This window comes from Oryx dammah, unplaced genomic scaffold (assembly GCF_014754425.2).
Source record: "Oryx dammah isolate SB20612 unplaced genomic scaffold, SCBI_Odam_1.1 HiC_scaffold_25, whole genome shotgun sequence".
In the NCBI taxonomy this organism is placed as follows: Eukaryota; Metazoa; Chordata; class Mammalia; order Artiodactyla; family Bovidae; genus Oryx; species Oryx dammah.
Genome location: NW_024070209.1, coordinates 62,962,816 through 62,978,380, shown reverse-complemented (window position 1 = coordinate 62,978,380; position 15,565 = coordinate 62,962,816). Strand labels below are relative to the sequence as shown.

At 47.7% G+C, this 15,565-nt stretch overlaps 1 protein-coding gene across 2 annotated transcripts in view; it reads left to right on the top strand.

Annotated features, from left to right (window-relative positions):
- The first annotated feature begins 3,828 nt into the window (after window positions 1–3,828).
- SPRED2 (sprouty related EVH1 domain containing 2) overlaps window positions 3,829–15,565 on the top strand; it is a 120,215-nt gene continuing 108,478 nt past the window's right edge. Inside the window, exon 1 of one of the 2 annotated variants that reach the window (XM_040224053.1) lies at window positions 3,829–4,584. In XM_040224053.1, the coding sequence (XP_040079987.1) occupies window positions 4,559–4,584 (26 nt within the window). In that variant the 5' untranslated portion in view covers window positions 3,829–4,558. The remainder of the gene's footprint in view (window positions 4,585–15,565) is intronic. The other variant, XM_040224052.1, reaches the window with a different exon arrangement.

Sequence of the window (15,565 nt, the reverse complement as noted above, 5' to 3'; positions counted from 1 at the left end):
AGGCAAACCATCAGCGGTTACGTTTTCTCGATGAGACTGTTGCCCAGCCCTGTCAATCATTTTTTCTTGCTTTCTCTCCCTTCGGGACATACACACATACACCCGAGGCTCGGTGGACCGCTGCCTTTTCACACACACACACGAGGTTCGGTGGAACACACACACAGAGACACACACACACGAGGTTCGGTGGACCGCTGCCTTGACTTAGTCTCTCCCCTACCTGAAGTGAGCCATTAGGAAGCAGCGAGGTTTCATTCATAATACATGAACTCAAGGGAGCAGGGAAGCAGGAATGAGAGCCTTTCGTCTCTGCTATTTAAAATCCCAGCCTTGCAGCTGAAAGGGAAAATGACCCGGGAGTGAATGCATCGGGGATGAAGTAGTCACGATAACGGGACCAGCGAGCTCGTCAGCGGCCCGCCCGTCGGCTATTTATACCGCGCCGATTATGCAATCGGGCTCCAGCCATTCATGCCGGGACTGGGACGCCGCGCCCCGCAGGGGCATCGTTCCCGGACGCCGGGTCAGTTTCTAAGTTTGCATCATCCCCTTCTTTTCGAGAGCTTGGGTTTCCATTCCGGCCGGCGGGTCTGGTGCGGGGGAGGGCGGAGCAGCCGGGCTGCACGTTCGTTTGGCACACCCCGGCACACACGACTGCTTGTTTAAACAGAAAAATAAAGGCACCCGAGAGCCCGGGGCGCGGCCAAGCTGCGCGCAAGGCTGGGCTCCTGGCAGACCGGAAGGAACTGATAAAGCTGGCGCTAATGATACCCGCTCCCTCCCGGGTCGGAAGTGCCCTCCGAGCGCCGGTCATTGAGAAATACCGAAGGGGCAGGATGAGGGTGAGATGAGGACAGGCGGGGCGCAGCTGCGCACGCCTCGCGGGGGGGGGAGCGGGGGGCGCTGCGGCAGTGGGGGGGCTCCTGAGGGCCGCGGTCGGGCGGCACAAACCACCTTAGGGCACAGTGGAGTCCTCCCCCAACCACCCCCTACCCTGCAACCCCCCTAACCCTGGGGGAGGGCGAGGAGAGTCACTATCACCAGCCCACTCCCGAGAGATTTACACCAGCGCCCGGTCGGACCCCGACGGGCGAAAAGTGGGAGGACGCAGAAAGGGGGCGAAGGACAAGAGAGAGAGGATTGTGGAGGAGAAAATGTCCGCTTCCCCCCGCGCCCGTGCGGGGCGGGAGGGGGCGGGGGCCGGGGGCGGGGGCCGAGGCCGGCTTCCGATTGAAACTAGCGCTGCGGGTCTACTGAGCATGCCCGTCCCGAGCCCGCCGAGGGTCGCTCGGGTTCCGGGCTTTCCCGGCGGCCAGCCCGGAGGATTCGGGGGGGGGGGTGCCCCCTCGCCCCGGACTCGGGTTCGGAGGCGAGTAGGTGGGGGTCCTACGGGAGACTCCGCTGGGTTACCCTGAAGTTGTGAGCAGATCGACATTACTTTTGACACACTGTATGAGGACACCCTTGGCTTGCCTGCCCCTTGTTTTGCTGTTTGTCGGGGCGAGACAGGGATGGGGGTATTTAGCTCTTTTCAGCAATGACATTAAAACCCTGATTCCGTGATATCCCCAATTCTGGTAACTATCCAGAAGGCTTTGATAACACCCTGGTATTCCGATCAATAAACATCTGAGTTATTCACTCAATACCGCCATTTATTCTCGGAGCTGCCAGTCATAGTTAGCGATTGATGCAGGAGGGGTGACCTGCTTGGGACATTTTCATCAAAAAGATTCCTTTTGCGTAAAGAACAAGGCAAAAATTGGAAGGTTTTCTTTAGAGGAACATAAAGGACCAGGAGTGAAAGGGAGAGCATTTGATAATCCATTGGCTAAAGGGAAGAAAGTGTTGCTGTTAATCTCGTATTTGCAGTGTGCTTAACACAGTGCCTTCATTTTATAGCCATTTAATCCTCCAACAACTCTATGTTGTGGATATTACCTTGTTACTACAGGATAGTGTGAGGTTCAGAGAACTTAAGGACCTGCTGGAGTTTGGCAGCAGAACATCCAAGTTGGGACTTGGTGACTCTTGGACCTTGGAATGTTTTCTTTTGCTCCTGGGTTGGGCCAGTCATTCACTGTTATTAGCAGGGAGATGGATGAATGAGTTGTAATGACATAGATTCAGCTTGCCTACCTGCAGAAAATAATCATCTCACCTGTAACCTTGTCATTTGAGTACTCTGAACTAGAGGGTGACACCCATTGGGTGGATATTTCTGACAAGACAAATGTCCATGTTCCTGGAAGTTCAGGAATGACTGAATAGGACTTCTTTCAAACATTGCTGAGAAAAGCAACAAATGGGCAAAGGTGAGAACTGGATAGATGCCTTCACCTCATGGGGATTTAGATGCCAGTGAGGTCTTGCTTTGTTCAGTGCTTTCTCATAGACCCTCAGCGGTATCAAAGACTGAGAAAGACAAGTGTGGCCTTGGTATCCTTATTCTATAAAGAAACTGAAGAATTGCTAAAAGCCTCACTCAGGGTCTCGGGGCTGCTAGGAAGAAACCAGAACCTAGGTGTTCCTCCCCTGTCTAGTGCCCTTTTTACCACCACATACCAGCACTTAGCATGGAGTGGTTGATTGGGTTTAACCCCAGTCTGTGTCCACACAGATCATGGTTAAGATTAAACACAAAGCCTAGGGTAAACCACTAGTTTTCCCTTGACTCAAGGTGAAAACTCTTAACTTTCTTCAGAGTACTGTGACTCTCCAAATGCATACATATACCCTTTACCTATGCAACATTTGAGGCATATATTTAGTCTTCTCTTAATTGGTTCAGTGATTGCCATTAAGTTAAAATTTTTTGTGTAGTGTCTTGGGACATTCAGAATATAAAAGTGCTTGGAGAGCAGGAAGGAACAGAGACTATATCTCTTGCTCCCTAGCAAGACCCCAGAAGGAAATATTCACTGGCTATGGAATTTCTGGGACCCCTGCAAAGTAGCAATGTGAAGCCCCTAGTTTAAACACCATAAAGAATTTCAAAACTGCAACAGCAGAGCATCAATCCAAGCAAAGATCCTGGCACAGGTTGCTTGCCCTTTGCCTAGACAGTGCTGTGTTAAAAAGTACGGGCCTATCCTGGCGCATGGTCCCAGGCCAGGTTAGGAAAATAATTTAAAAACAAAGGGGAGATAGAGCGGGAGCAGGGGTCCCCACCTCACTGTGCCAAAGCCCATGGGGCTGGCAACCTCTGGGCCAGGAACTAGCATTCAAGGGCCTAGGACAAGGACCATCCTCCACCAACCCGAGATTTACTTAGTAATTTAAAAAACATTTGGGTTTGCATTTTAACCTGGGAAAGTCCTTCATTTCTACTGGAATGCAAACGCTCCTGGCTTCTGTTGGATTTTTTTTTTTTTTTTCAATGTACAAATAATGATTCCTTAAAAACGCCCAAGCCCGTACCAAGAAAAGAGATCCTGAGATTCAGGTGAAACTGAAAAGCCTCTGCCTTTCAGAATCTTGGCAAATGCACCTGTTCCGCTCCCACCCTCCCGACCCAAGGCGGGGTTAGTTGTTCTTCCGAGGGCCAGCAACCCTCCGGCCACCCCCAGAGCTCCCTGTCTTCCCCCTCCTCCTCTTCCCTCCGATTTTTAATCCAGGGGTTTGGGAGGAGGGAGGGAACCAACCGGAGGCCAGATGTGTGCGAGTCCCCCGCTGCCACCTCCTCCCTCCTCTCGGGCATCTTAAAACCCGGAGCGCTAACGCGGGAGGATCCGGAGTTAAACGCGGCGCAAACAACTCCGCTCCAGGGCTCCTCAGGGAGTGGAAGCCGGGAGGGACTTGGGGGGGCGGGGGAGGGAGGGAAGGAAGTCGGGCATGCTCAGTAGGCCGGACAAAGTTTTTTTTTTTTTTTTTTCCTCCTTTTTTTTTTTCGGTCGCAAGTAGGAAGCTTTTTGCACTCCACCACCTCTGGCCGCTGGGAAGACGTCATCGCTTCCGCCCTACTTCCTCCTCCTGTTGGCGGTGGTGAGAATCCAATATGGAGTAAATCGGTAGAGTCGAGAGATGGGGCTCGGACGGGGCGCCGTGCACCGCCTTCCGGGCGCACCTCCCCTGGCGGCCGAGCGCTCCCCGGAACTGTGATTGGCCCGGCCCCCCGGGGGCAACCCCGGGCCGAGCCCCCGCCCGCGGCCGGCCCTCTTCCCCTGCTCTCGGCAGTCCCCGCCGCTCCACCGCGCGCTTGTTTTTCTCCTCCTCTCCCCTACCGCCGTCCCCTGCCCAAATCTCTCCGCTCCGCCCGCTCCCGAGCCCTCGGAGCCCCCGCCCGCTTTTGCCCCTCGGCCCTGCGGCGCTCACTCCCCGCGAAGCTTGCCTGTGCACCCCTTCTCCAGACCTCACCCCACGCTCCCGTCGCCCTGCTTCCCTTTCTGCCTTCTGCGGCGCCCCCTTCATCTCTAGCAGCTCCCCCCAACCAAATCAGGCGATCTCCGGAGATGTGAAGAAGGGAGGTGGCGGGGGGGGGGGGAGGATGAGCGGACAGGAAGATGAAGGGAGCAAAGCTGCCCGCCGCGGGACAGGCGTCTAGGTGAACAGGAAAATGACCGAAGAAACACACCCGGACGAGTAAGTTTGGCCGCGGGGTGGGACGAGGGTGCCCCGCGAGGGCAGCGTGGGAGCCGGGGCTGAGGACGCGGGCGGGGACGCTGTTTGGGTGAGCTTGGCTTGGGGTGCAGCGACTCGCTGGTGTGTGGGACTCGAGATTTCCCCCCTTGTTGATGAAGTGAGGAGGGGGCGAAAACTGCTGCAGGCTGGAGGGGGCGCGCGTTGTGTCGGCGGGCTGGTGGCCGCTGCGGGGGCCAAGGGCGCACGGGTGACCTCCGGGCGGTCCCCGATCCCTCTCCGGAGACTCAAACCACCCCTCCTCTCGAGATCCTCGGCGGCGGGAGCGGAACACCTGACACCCCCGCTCCGGCTTCCAAGGGTCGGTGGGTTTTGACCCGGTGACTTTTGTAACTCTCCCACCCCCTCTGCTAGCCCCGCGGTCCCTTCGGAAGCCCACTGGGGCCCAGGCTCCGCCATGTCGTTTTCTTGAATCGCTCTCATTTGCATACCACATTTTCATTCATAAAAAACACTGCGGAGCTAAGGGAGGACTGGGCGCGGGTTGCGCTAGGGTCTGCGTGCACCCGGATCCCCGCGCAGGCCGGCGTGCTGGAGCAGCCCTGGGGCCCCACGGCGCGTGTGCGTGTGTGTGCACGCGTTGGCCGGCCGGGGACAGGCGCCCCGCGGGGTCTGGGCTGTTCGGGGGGCGGATCCGAGGGTGTGCGGCGGGGGAGGGCGGGAGCCTGCGGGGCAGCGAGCTGCGGGGCCCTTGTGTGTATATCTCTGTGTGTCTGTGTATATCTTTGTGTATATCTGTGTGTGCGCGCGTGCACAGGAGTGCGTGCCCGGCCCGCGGGCCCGAGGCGAACAAAGCTCGGGGCTCTTCGCTGGAGGGGCTCTCCGGCGCACCCACCTCCCCTCACGGGACCCGTGTCTTCCTTCAGCACCTGGCCGAGGTGCAGCTTTCTGTGGCCCTGCGGCCGCCGAGGCGGCTTTGCCTTTCTTCTGCCGGCGCCCGAGGCGTTTCCGATCGCGGGTGCGACTAGAGGTTGGGCTGCAGGGGCCGGGTGCCTGAGATCGTCGGCCTCGGGTCCGAGCGGTCACCGCATCGCGGCGGCCGCTGCTGCTCAGTGGCTGTGCCCGCCACAGCGACTTTTTTTTTTTTTTTTGTGAATAAGACGCTCTCCTTTATTGTCACATGATATCTCTCCCCTCCTCCCCTGCACATTCATAAATCCGGAGCCTGTCTCGGCTCCTTTCATTCAGAGCTGCCATTAGCCAAGGTAGCGGCGGCGCCGGCTGGGGCGCAGAGAGCGGGTCGGCAGCCACGGGAACTTGCCTAGAGGGAGGCCCAGCGTGTGCCTGCGCCGACTTGGGGGCTGCGGATATCCAGCGCCAGAGGTCTTTTGCCCCCGCGAGCATTGAGACCCGATGCAGAGAGGGGAAGTGACTCAGGGCTGGCCAGCGGGGAGGGCTTGTCTTGCAGCAGGTGATAGAATGCTGTGCTGTAAGCATCTACTCTTTTTTTTTTTTTTTAGTGCCCCGTTGTCCTTTGGTGTCTGCTGTCGCCGGGCTGGGCGGGAGGGGGTGTCGGGAGAGTTGGTGTTTGGGAAAGGGAATTTCCTTTCTCTGCGTCCCCAGGGAGCTTTGGCTGCAGTAACCCCTAGTCTGCCAGACACCCGTCTTAGGACACCTGTCCCATAAGTAGCCTGAGAGGATCTTACCTGGTGTGCATGTCCCATGTCCCACCACATCTGTTGGTCTTTCTATGTTAGACCTTTGCTTGGCCTTCATAGATTGTATCTTGAAATGGTAAAATGAAAAATGTTGCCCTTCTAGGGCTGAAATATGGGTGGGGTAAGGAATATGCTGGGCCTTGCCCCTTTGGGACATGACTATTAATAATAAACAGGTATTTTTATGGGTCCTTGTTTGTCCCTGCACACACAATAGCAGTAGTAGCAGGAAGGGAAGGTTGCCGTGCTCAGGGCTTGTTGAAGATTGGTTCATCACCCTAGATTGGGGTTCCTTGCCTCCATTCCTCAAGGATGCTGGCCTGGCTGCTTCCTTTCTAGGGCAGGTCAGCTTTGTATTCTATCCCATCTGATATCCAAAGCAAAGGGATTTCAGGTGGAATCACCAACAAGAAATAAATATTTCTCTTCCAGGCTTTCAGAGCAGTTTGGCATGGAACTGGCTGTCCCTACTGCTGTCAGAAGCCCAGTTAAGACAATGGATATTTGAGGATAGGTTCTGGTTTCAGTTAGAGAATCAGAAAGCTGTGGCGCCTTAGCCTGCTGCAAAAATGGCTTTCTCTGAATTACTTTTAATGCAATGACCTTGTCATGAGACAAGAAATGCCTGGTAAGAAAATGGGCTGCATGGGCTGTATAAACTGCCATTTGTGGACACTGTCCATTATATTGTTCATCGTTCTTATGTAATGGCCCATCTGAAAAATTCCTTTTAAATGCTGGTGCCCGGAAGAACGTTTCTCTCAGACTTACAGGGCATGCTGTGATTGGTTTTCTGTTTTGTTTTATTATTTACTACCACTGTCTCAAGCTCAGAGCTAAAATTTTTGCTTGGTTATGGTAGCCATATTAGCTTAGGTTTTTGCTAGATTTGTTTACCACTCCTCTCTATGCATTTCAGTCTATTTTCTGTTTTCTCTTCTAATGGTTTTTATGTTTGAGCTTCCTCAGATACCTTTTGGAAGTAGGCAAGGTGTGTTATAAGGAAGTGACATCAAACTGGAAACTCAAGGGAGATATATTTGTGTCTTAGGTAAAATAGATCTTCCTGATAGCCCACATATATTTAAGGTTTTTATTAAACAGTACAGGTATTTACATATATTACATTTAGCAATAAATCAGAAACTTGCAAGTGATAAAATCGTGCTTAATTTTAAAAAATATATGTTTTGTCTTCTAATGTTCTTTTTTCTGTCATTTTAAAATTACTCTCATGAATATACGCATATAAATTTAGTAAAGCTCTTTTTGCTGATGGTCCTAAACAATAGCTTCAGTATAAAAAGTACCCTGACCCTTCTGTCCCTCTCTAGACAGAAATGCATGTTAAGATTTATAACTCTACAGATTTTTTTTCAGTAAGTGAAAATTAAAGATAATTAAATTTAAAAATTAAAGATAATTAAAATAATTCAATAAATTATTGAAAGCGACCTTTTGTACAAAGGAAATGGAAAAAAAATTTTTTAATCATGTGTGTTTCATCTGTATCTTTAAATCACTGGATCATGGCTATGAATGATTTGGAAATTTGCAGACAAAATGAAGAAACTCTTCTCAAGGAGCAGTAACTCAAGAGCCACTCAGCTACCGTTCAGCTTTCTATTTTGTTGCTGATCTCCTCTCAGCAACACACATCTTGCTGAGGATGGATTTATAACTCTGCCCTCACTCATACTTTCCCTAATGTTGAAAGGTTTCCCATTTGGAAAAAAACTTAAAAAGCTTAAATATTTTTTGCTGAACCATTTCAAAGAAATTAGACATTAGAACTCTTATATTCAATTACTTGAGCCTGCTTTCCAAAAGATGAGCATACTCTTATGTGAAACCATAAGACAGTGATTACACTTCACAGAATTAAAAATAATTCCCTGAGGTCTTTACTCAGTCTCAACTGACTGAAAAATGTCTAACTGGTTATTTCAGCCAAAGGCCAAAGATCCTGCTTTAAATGCATTGTAACATATGGCTTAAGGCTTAGCCATTTGGTCATCTTCTGATCCAAGACAAGTTACTGATGTCACCTTCTGATCCAAGGCGAGTTACTGATGTATCTCACTTTGCTTTTATCTGAGTGAATAAAATGGGAATAAAAACTACTGATTTCGTGGAGTTGCTGTGGGAATTAAATGAGCTGCTGCTGCTAAGTCGCTTCAGTCGTGTCCGACTCTGTGAGACCCCATAGACGGCAGCCCACCAGGCTCCTCCATCCCTGGGATTCTCCAGGCAAGAACACTGGAGTGGGTTGCCATTTCGTTCTCCATTAAATGAGCTAGCCTGTGTAAAGCTTACAGCACACACTAGGAATAACACGTGTTTCTGGTGTCGGCTCATCGCTAGACACCAAGAGAGGTTTTTTACAGTCTCACTTTCAAATAACCATGTGAGGGAGGTGTTAACACGTTTAACCGATGAGGAAGCTTACATTACTTACTGAAGACAGCAAATATTTTTATAGGACTTTACTCCTTTAGTCTTTTCAACAGTTCTATGCTGTATATGGTTTTGTTTGCTGTGTAGTCGCTCAGTCATGTCTGACTCTTTAGCCACCCCATGGACTGTAGCTCGCCTGACTTCTCTTTCCACAGAATTCTCCAGGCAAGAATACTGGAGTGAGTTGCCATTTCCTTCTCCAGGGGATCTTCTCAACCTGGGGATTGAACTCGTGTCTCCTGTATTGGCAGACGGCTTCTTTACCACTGAGCCTCCAGGGAAGCACATATGGTTTTATTACCTCCATTTATAGGATGGGGTGAAATCAAGACACAGAGAGGTTAAATAACCCTAGTAGGCTGTCTCAAGAAGGACTGTATTTTCAAGCACCACAAGGTGCTATTTCAGAAGGGCAGAGGGTGGCTAGCCTTAGTCGTTCTGACTTCAAAGCTCAGACCGTTTCTGCCAGTCATACTGTCCCTAATTCTTCTGAATTAGTGACATCCTGTCATTTCCATAACTTTTTTCACTTCCCTTATCTTCCCTGAAAATCCTATGAGGCACATACTGAATTAAAGTGAATTTAAGTAAACTTGGGCTTGTTACACCTTAAGATAATGGAAGGAATGTGAATTCAGAGTTGATTATTACTGGAATGTTAGCTCTATAGTTATTAAAGTAAGAGTTGTGAAATTAGACACAATGCAACAAGTATTGATCCCTTCTTTTTGCCTTAGCCTTAAAAAAGTAGGTGTGTTTCTACTTTACCAGAATAGAATCCTGGAGTCATCTAGGAATTGGAATCTTGGTCTCTTCCTTAGAAAATCTTAAAAGCGAAACAGAACAAAAAACTTGGAAAGATCTTTAACAAGCTTATAAGCCAGGACATTGTTATGGTGTAAAAAGACATTGTCATTGTATAAAGCTAAGAGCCTCTACTACTACTACTACTACTACTACTAAGTCACTTCAGTCGTGTCCGACTCTGTGCGACCCCATAGACAACGGCAGCCCACCAGGCTCCCCCGTCCCTGGGATTCTCCAGGCAAGAACCCTGGAGAGGGTTGCCATTTCCTTCTCTGCAAGGTTATAGTCTTGGTAGCTGGTGGGAGTTCACTAACCTCCATCTGCTGAGTTTGTTTCCACAGGGATCTTAACAGATGCTACTTCCTTTCCAGCTGTACCTGATTCCCTCTGCTTTCTGGTCCCTTTAACCAATAACATATATAAAAAGTGGATCAGTATCAATATGAAAACTGTTCTTCTCAATGGTCCACTCGCTCATGCTGTTTATTCCTTAATGTTCTTCTTTCCTTCTCCAACATGTGAAGTTCTGCTCATTCCCCTACTACTAGCCCTGAGTCATTCCTCTTCTGAGGTCCTCCTGGACTTCCCCCTCCCTCACTCCCTAAGAAAAAATGGTGGACTCTTAATAGCACTTTCCTTCCACACTGTATGACAGTTCTCACCATTTAGAGTTGGGTTTGTTATACACAGCTACATCTGTCCCAAAATAGGAGCTTTTGGGATTCAGGGTTACCTCTCTTGCCTAGTTTTCTACTTGTTGGCCTAATACCATCAGGCACATTGTGGTTGCTTTTAATAAAGATCTATTAAGTTAAAAAAACGAATCTGATTATTTTAAAATGTTGTTTTGTCCCTGCTGACAAATGCAATAATTATAATTATTGTATTTGGTTAAGTTAGGTTGTATATAAGCCTCCTTCTGAGAAACTCCCATGTTTTGCCTGTAGCCCTTGACGTGTCTTGCGGAAACTGGTCGCAGAACTATCTGGTGTTGGTGATCTGTGATGAAAAAGTCAAAACCATTTTGATTCCAATCACTATTGTGGGAACTGGGAAGTGGAAGAGTCTAAACTCAGTAAGCCGGGGCCTGTGTTTTGTGCCTCTTCAGGATAGTTTGCCGAGATCAAAATATTAACAATTTGCAATAACTACAGGGTTCTCGTGGAATCTTAACACTTGAAGTTGGAGACAGCTGTGCTGATGAGCGCCAGTGTTGGCAGAGTTCCTATGTTATGGGGTGGAACACAAATACACAATCTAACAGCAAAATCCTTAGAAACTTGAACAAGATGATAATAGAGGCAGAGCAGGAAGTTTTTGCGTTTGGCTGTTTGTTTTGGCTTGTTTTCTCTTAAGTAAATTGGGCTGCCTTTTTTTTTTTTTTTTAAGACCCAGCCATATTGATAAACTCATTAACTATTGTAAATGTTTCTTTTTGATCAGTATTTTTTAAGGCATTGTCTAGGGCTTTTAGTCACTGGAGTAGAAGGAATATTTTGCGCTGGTGGGCAGCATGCTCTGTGAAGCAAACTGTGTTTTCTGTGTGCCTGCCGTGGTAGGCATGAAAGATGGTTACCACAGCTTGGTGTGGTCCCTGTCAGGGGAAGGAAATCAGGCCAGGATCTTAGTAAAACGCTTGATATTAACTGGCATAGGACTTGGCTAAATTAAGGACCAACTGTTTTGTAATTACTCATTTCTCAGGTAATCTTTGTCAACAATATGTTCACTTGGGGTATGTTGCACACATGATAGCAAATCCTGCTTATGTTATTTATGCTACTTTCAAAGGGCAGCTGAATATTTATTTTAAAACAGAATTTCTATATTGATTGCCCCAAGAGCATACAGACAATAAAGAATCCACCTGCAGTGCAGGAAACCTGCGTTTGATCCCTGTGTTGGGAAGATTCCTTGGAGAAAGGAATGGCTACCCCCACTCCAGTATTCTTGCCTAGAGAATCCCATGAACGGAAAAGTCTGGCAGGCTATAATCCACAGGGTCACAGAGTTGGACACGACTGAGCAGCTAAGCACACACAAGAGCATACAGGTGAAGAAACGAATTTTTACTTCACCCTGGCATTTAGCAGTTGTGATTGAAGAGATAAAACAATATGAGCACCTTCAAAATGTATGGGTTTGGCTCCTCCTCTTTGTAGAAATAACAATTTTTCAAATTGCGTTTCCATTCTTAGATTTATTTCCTATGGTCCATTCATAAGTGCTTAAAACTTAATTGTCAGGCTGAGTTGTTAAAATTGTCTTTCCTGGTTCATCCTTGTCTGTCATTTTTACTGTTTAGTCCTCTTACTTCTTTTTCTCATTGCTTTGGCTCTGGCCTCCAATATTGATTTTTCAGATAAACACTGTTTATTTTGTATTTGCATCCCACCCTAAGAATGCACCCAGAAGCTTGGCCCATCTGCCCTTCCAGGTGTGGGAATAATAGCTTATTGACCTGTACACCCATCTTCAGGCAGAGTGCTAAGCCCATAGTAGGCTTTCTGCAAACATTCATTGATTGATTAAATGTTCATTAATTGAAAAAGAGTTTTATCCTATATAAAAAATTAAATGATTATTCATATTGTATGTATATCCAGAAAGACTTGAAGTTGTTTGTCTTTAAAAACTACCAAGAGGGGCAGGGTGCCATTATGGTGGTGGAGGAAATGTGGGCTTTGGGTTCATCCTCTACTTCTTTCCTCTTCTGATGCTTACTGTCAGTTTCCTTACCTATGTAGTAGCAGCCTTTGCTCTCTTGCCACCCCTGTCTGGTCTAGAACTCACATTATAAACAGCGTTCAAATTCTTTCTAAAACAAAGAGTCAGTAGGCTTGTGGGGGGAATGGATGAGGCTGAGAGTTCTCTTAGGAGTAAGCTGGCTTATGGCTTGTTTTGTCTATTTGTGTGCCACATTGGTGTTTGTGTTTATATTTCCATCCAGGGAATAAAGTGGAGGCTCGGCCAGAGATTTAATCATCTACATCCCAATAAGTTTACTCATTTTTGTAGAACTTTTAAAGCTGAATAAGTGTAAATACAGTCTTAAACAGAGTAATTAAAGGTCTCTCCTTTGTTTAATAGGTTAAATCAAAATCTGGGATTTTTGTCAGGCTCAAAATTCTGAAACAGGTCTGCTATGCCTGGATGGTGTGCCCTGGCCTAATGCTACTTCTGTCCCTGAAGACTAATGCTTGTCTTCACGTTAGACTGTGGGTCAACAAGTTTCAGGCTTCCCAGGTGGCGCAGTGGTAAAGAATCTGCCTGCCAGTGCTGGATACACAGGAGACTCAGGTTCGATCCCTGGGTTGGGAAGATCCTCTGGAGGAGGAAAGGCAACCCGCTCCACTATTCTTGCCTGGAAAATTCCATGAACAGAGGAGCCATGGGATCGCAATAGAGTCATACATGACCGAGTACGCATGCACAGATTTCAGATTAGGAGTCTGCTGTTTGTGAACCAGTTCTGTTCTTACATGTCTTTTTATACTAAGGAAAAGTAGTGGATACCAGATGACAGGTGTCCATTGGAAATGTGGTATTCTCTGAATCTAAGGAACTTCACTTTAGAAAATACTTGGCCACCAATTGAAAAGCCATGTATAAATTATTTATTGGATAAAATAAATAGTAGTTAGGATGAGACTGGAGGAGAGGGAGTGACTAGCAGCAGAGTGCCCTTCACTTACTTCACAGTGTTCCAGCCACCTTCCTGCCAGACAGGACCCCCCCAGCTGTGGCTCAGAGGGAGCCTCTGCCCTCAGGGAGCTTACATTCTAGGGTGCTAGGCACTTCCTTGTGCCTTAAGGGCGTGACGCCAGAGTTATCTGGATGATGGACAGATGATGGACTGGCCAGAGGTGTTTCCCTTCTTCGTCCTTTGCAGGGTTACCCCTCAAGCTGCAGGCGTTGGGATTCCCAGGTTTGGGGTACAGGGAACTCCTTGTCCAAAGCTTTAGAGGAGCTCCACACCCTTCCCAGATCCCCTAATAAGTTCCTTAGTCATTTTTAGGGTGAGTGTGTGTTGTGTGTTCATACACATATACTCATGTACTCACATGTGGATGGATTATGTCCATGAATTAACAGTGTCCACAGCTGCAGGTGAAGAAAAGATTTAGCCAGGTTAAGTATCTTGTCTGAGGTCACAGAGCAGGATTTGTTATTTTTACCCAGGTCCTTTGACTTCACATCTCGTGTCTGTAGGACAACTATTTATGAACAACTGCATAGAGCCTCAGTTTTTGCCAAGAATCTGTTGCGTGTACGGTTTGACTTATATTACCATTGAGCAAATGAAATTAGAACTCTGTAAAGGGCTTCCTTAGTGGCTCAAACGGTAAAGAATCCACCTATAGTACAGGAGACCCACGTTCGATCTATGGGTCAGGAAGATCCCCTGGAGTAGGAAATGGCAACTCGCTCTAGTATTCTTGCCTGGAAAGCTCCCTGGACAGAGGAGCCTGATGGGCTACAGTCCACAGGGTTGCACCGAGTTGGTCACAGCTGGTGACTTAGCATGCATGCACAGGATCCCGTAAATGCCTCAGGACAGTGAGGTGACATTTCTTCCTCGCTCTGCTGTTCCGCTCTGTGGAGCAGAGAACCAGTGCCCACAGAGATGGCATTTTCTGTACTGATACAAAGAGCAGTTCTACAGAGTCCGCTTTTGGAAAGACAACCAGCCACCTTGCCCTTGATGGAGTGTGTGTGAGCAAGATAGTTAATGAAGCTTGCTGTTCATTAAGACCTGGTTTTAGCCTAGCTATTTTGAGAAGAGGATTAAACCTGAATGTGCATGGGAATCTCAGATGCTGCATTTTTAACCAACTTCCCGATGCTGCTGGTGCAAATCCAAGGACCCCTGTTTGAGTAGCAAGAGCCTGTCTTTGTGATGACGGTGAGCTCCCAGCTGCCAGGTTTGTGTCTTCAGAGGCAACCTCACATACTTGGCATTTGAAACTTGCTGAAGAAGCTCATTGGTCAAGAAGGTGGTGTTTCCATGCAGAGAGATATTATCAAGGGCCTGCCTTTACCCATTGTTGGCAGGACTTTCAGCTTTGAGGTGTACCTTGATCTTTAGATGGTAAGGTGCTGGAAGAATTTTTTCTTTTCTTATGACTTAAAAAAAAAAAGTTCTTGGTAAATGCCAGACAGCCCAAGAAATCCATCACTGAAAGAGAAATAGGAAGTCCGAGCACTTTGTGTATAATGTCTGTCAGCTGGCATTCTGCACCTTCCAGACAAATCAGTCTCCTATGGAAAGCCAGCCGCCCCGGGAGCAAGCACACTCAGCCCTAGAAGAAATCACAGGAAGTAATTAAACCGAGAAGGTCAGAGAAAGAGGAAGTGGTTGTGTTGTTTCTGATGCGAATAGCATTGTTGTTCCTGGGGATCAAGATGATGATGTTTAAGTCTTCTGGAATGTGACTGCTTGGGGACTTGATTGTATTTAAATTGCAGCCCTTTTAGTTTATTCTTTTAGACAGCAATCTAGTTAGGAAATGAATTGCTGTTAGGTCTTATCAGGAATCCCCACGTGCCTAAACAGAAGTCTTAGGCAGAGAGTTGCTTATAGCTTAGCAAATTGCACTTAAATAAAATGAATGTCAAGACTATTAGAGGTTAATTTTAGGTGTCTGGAGTTCTCCCTAATTCTCCTGATTAAACACTTTAACATAATAGTTTCCTTAATTGGAATAATGATAGAATATTAGCATGCATATTAAACCATTTACCCAAATTTGAATAGGGTTAAAATGCAAATTATCCATCACTTGTCATCGCTTACTCTTTAGAGATAATTCCTGGGGAGAAACTGAAAGTGGCTTTCTACCTGAGGCAGCATTGCCAGGAAAGCCAAGAATAGACCAGAGGACTAGAGTAAGACCCTTCACCAAAAAAGAAGTGCTGGAAATACCACTGCCTGTGATAGTAGTAAATACAACAAGAAGGTAGATGGAATGAGAAATCTGAAGTGAGCTGACTGTGGACCC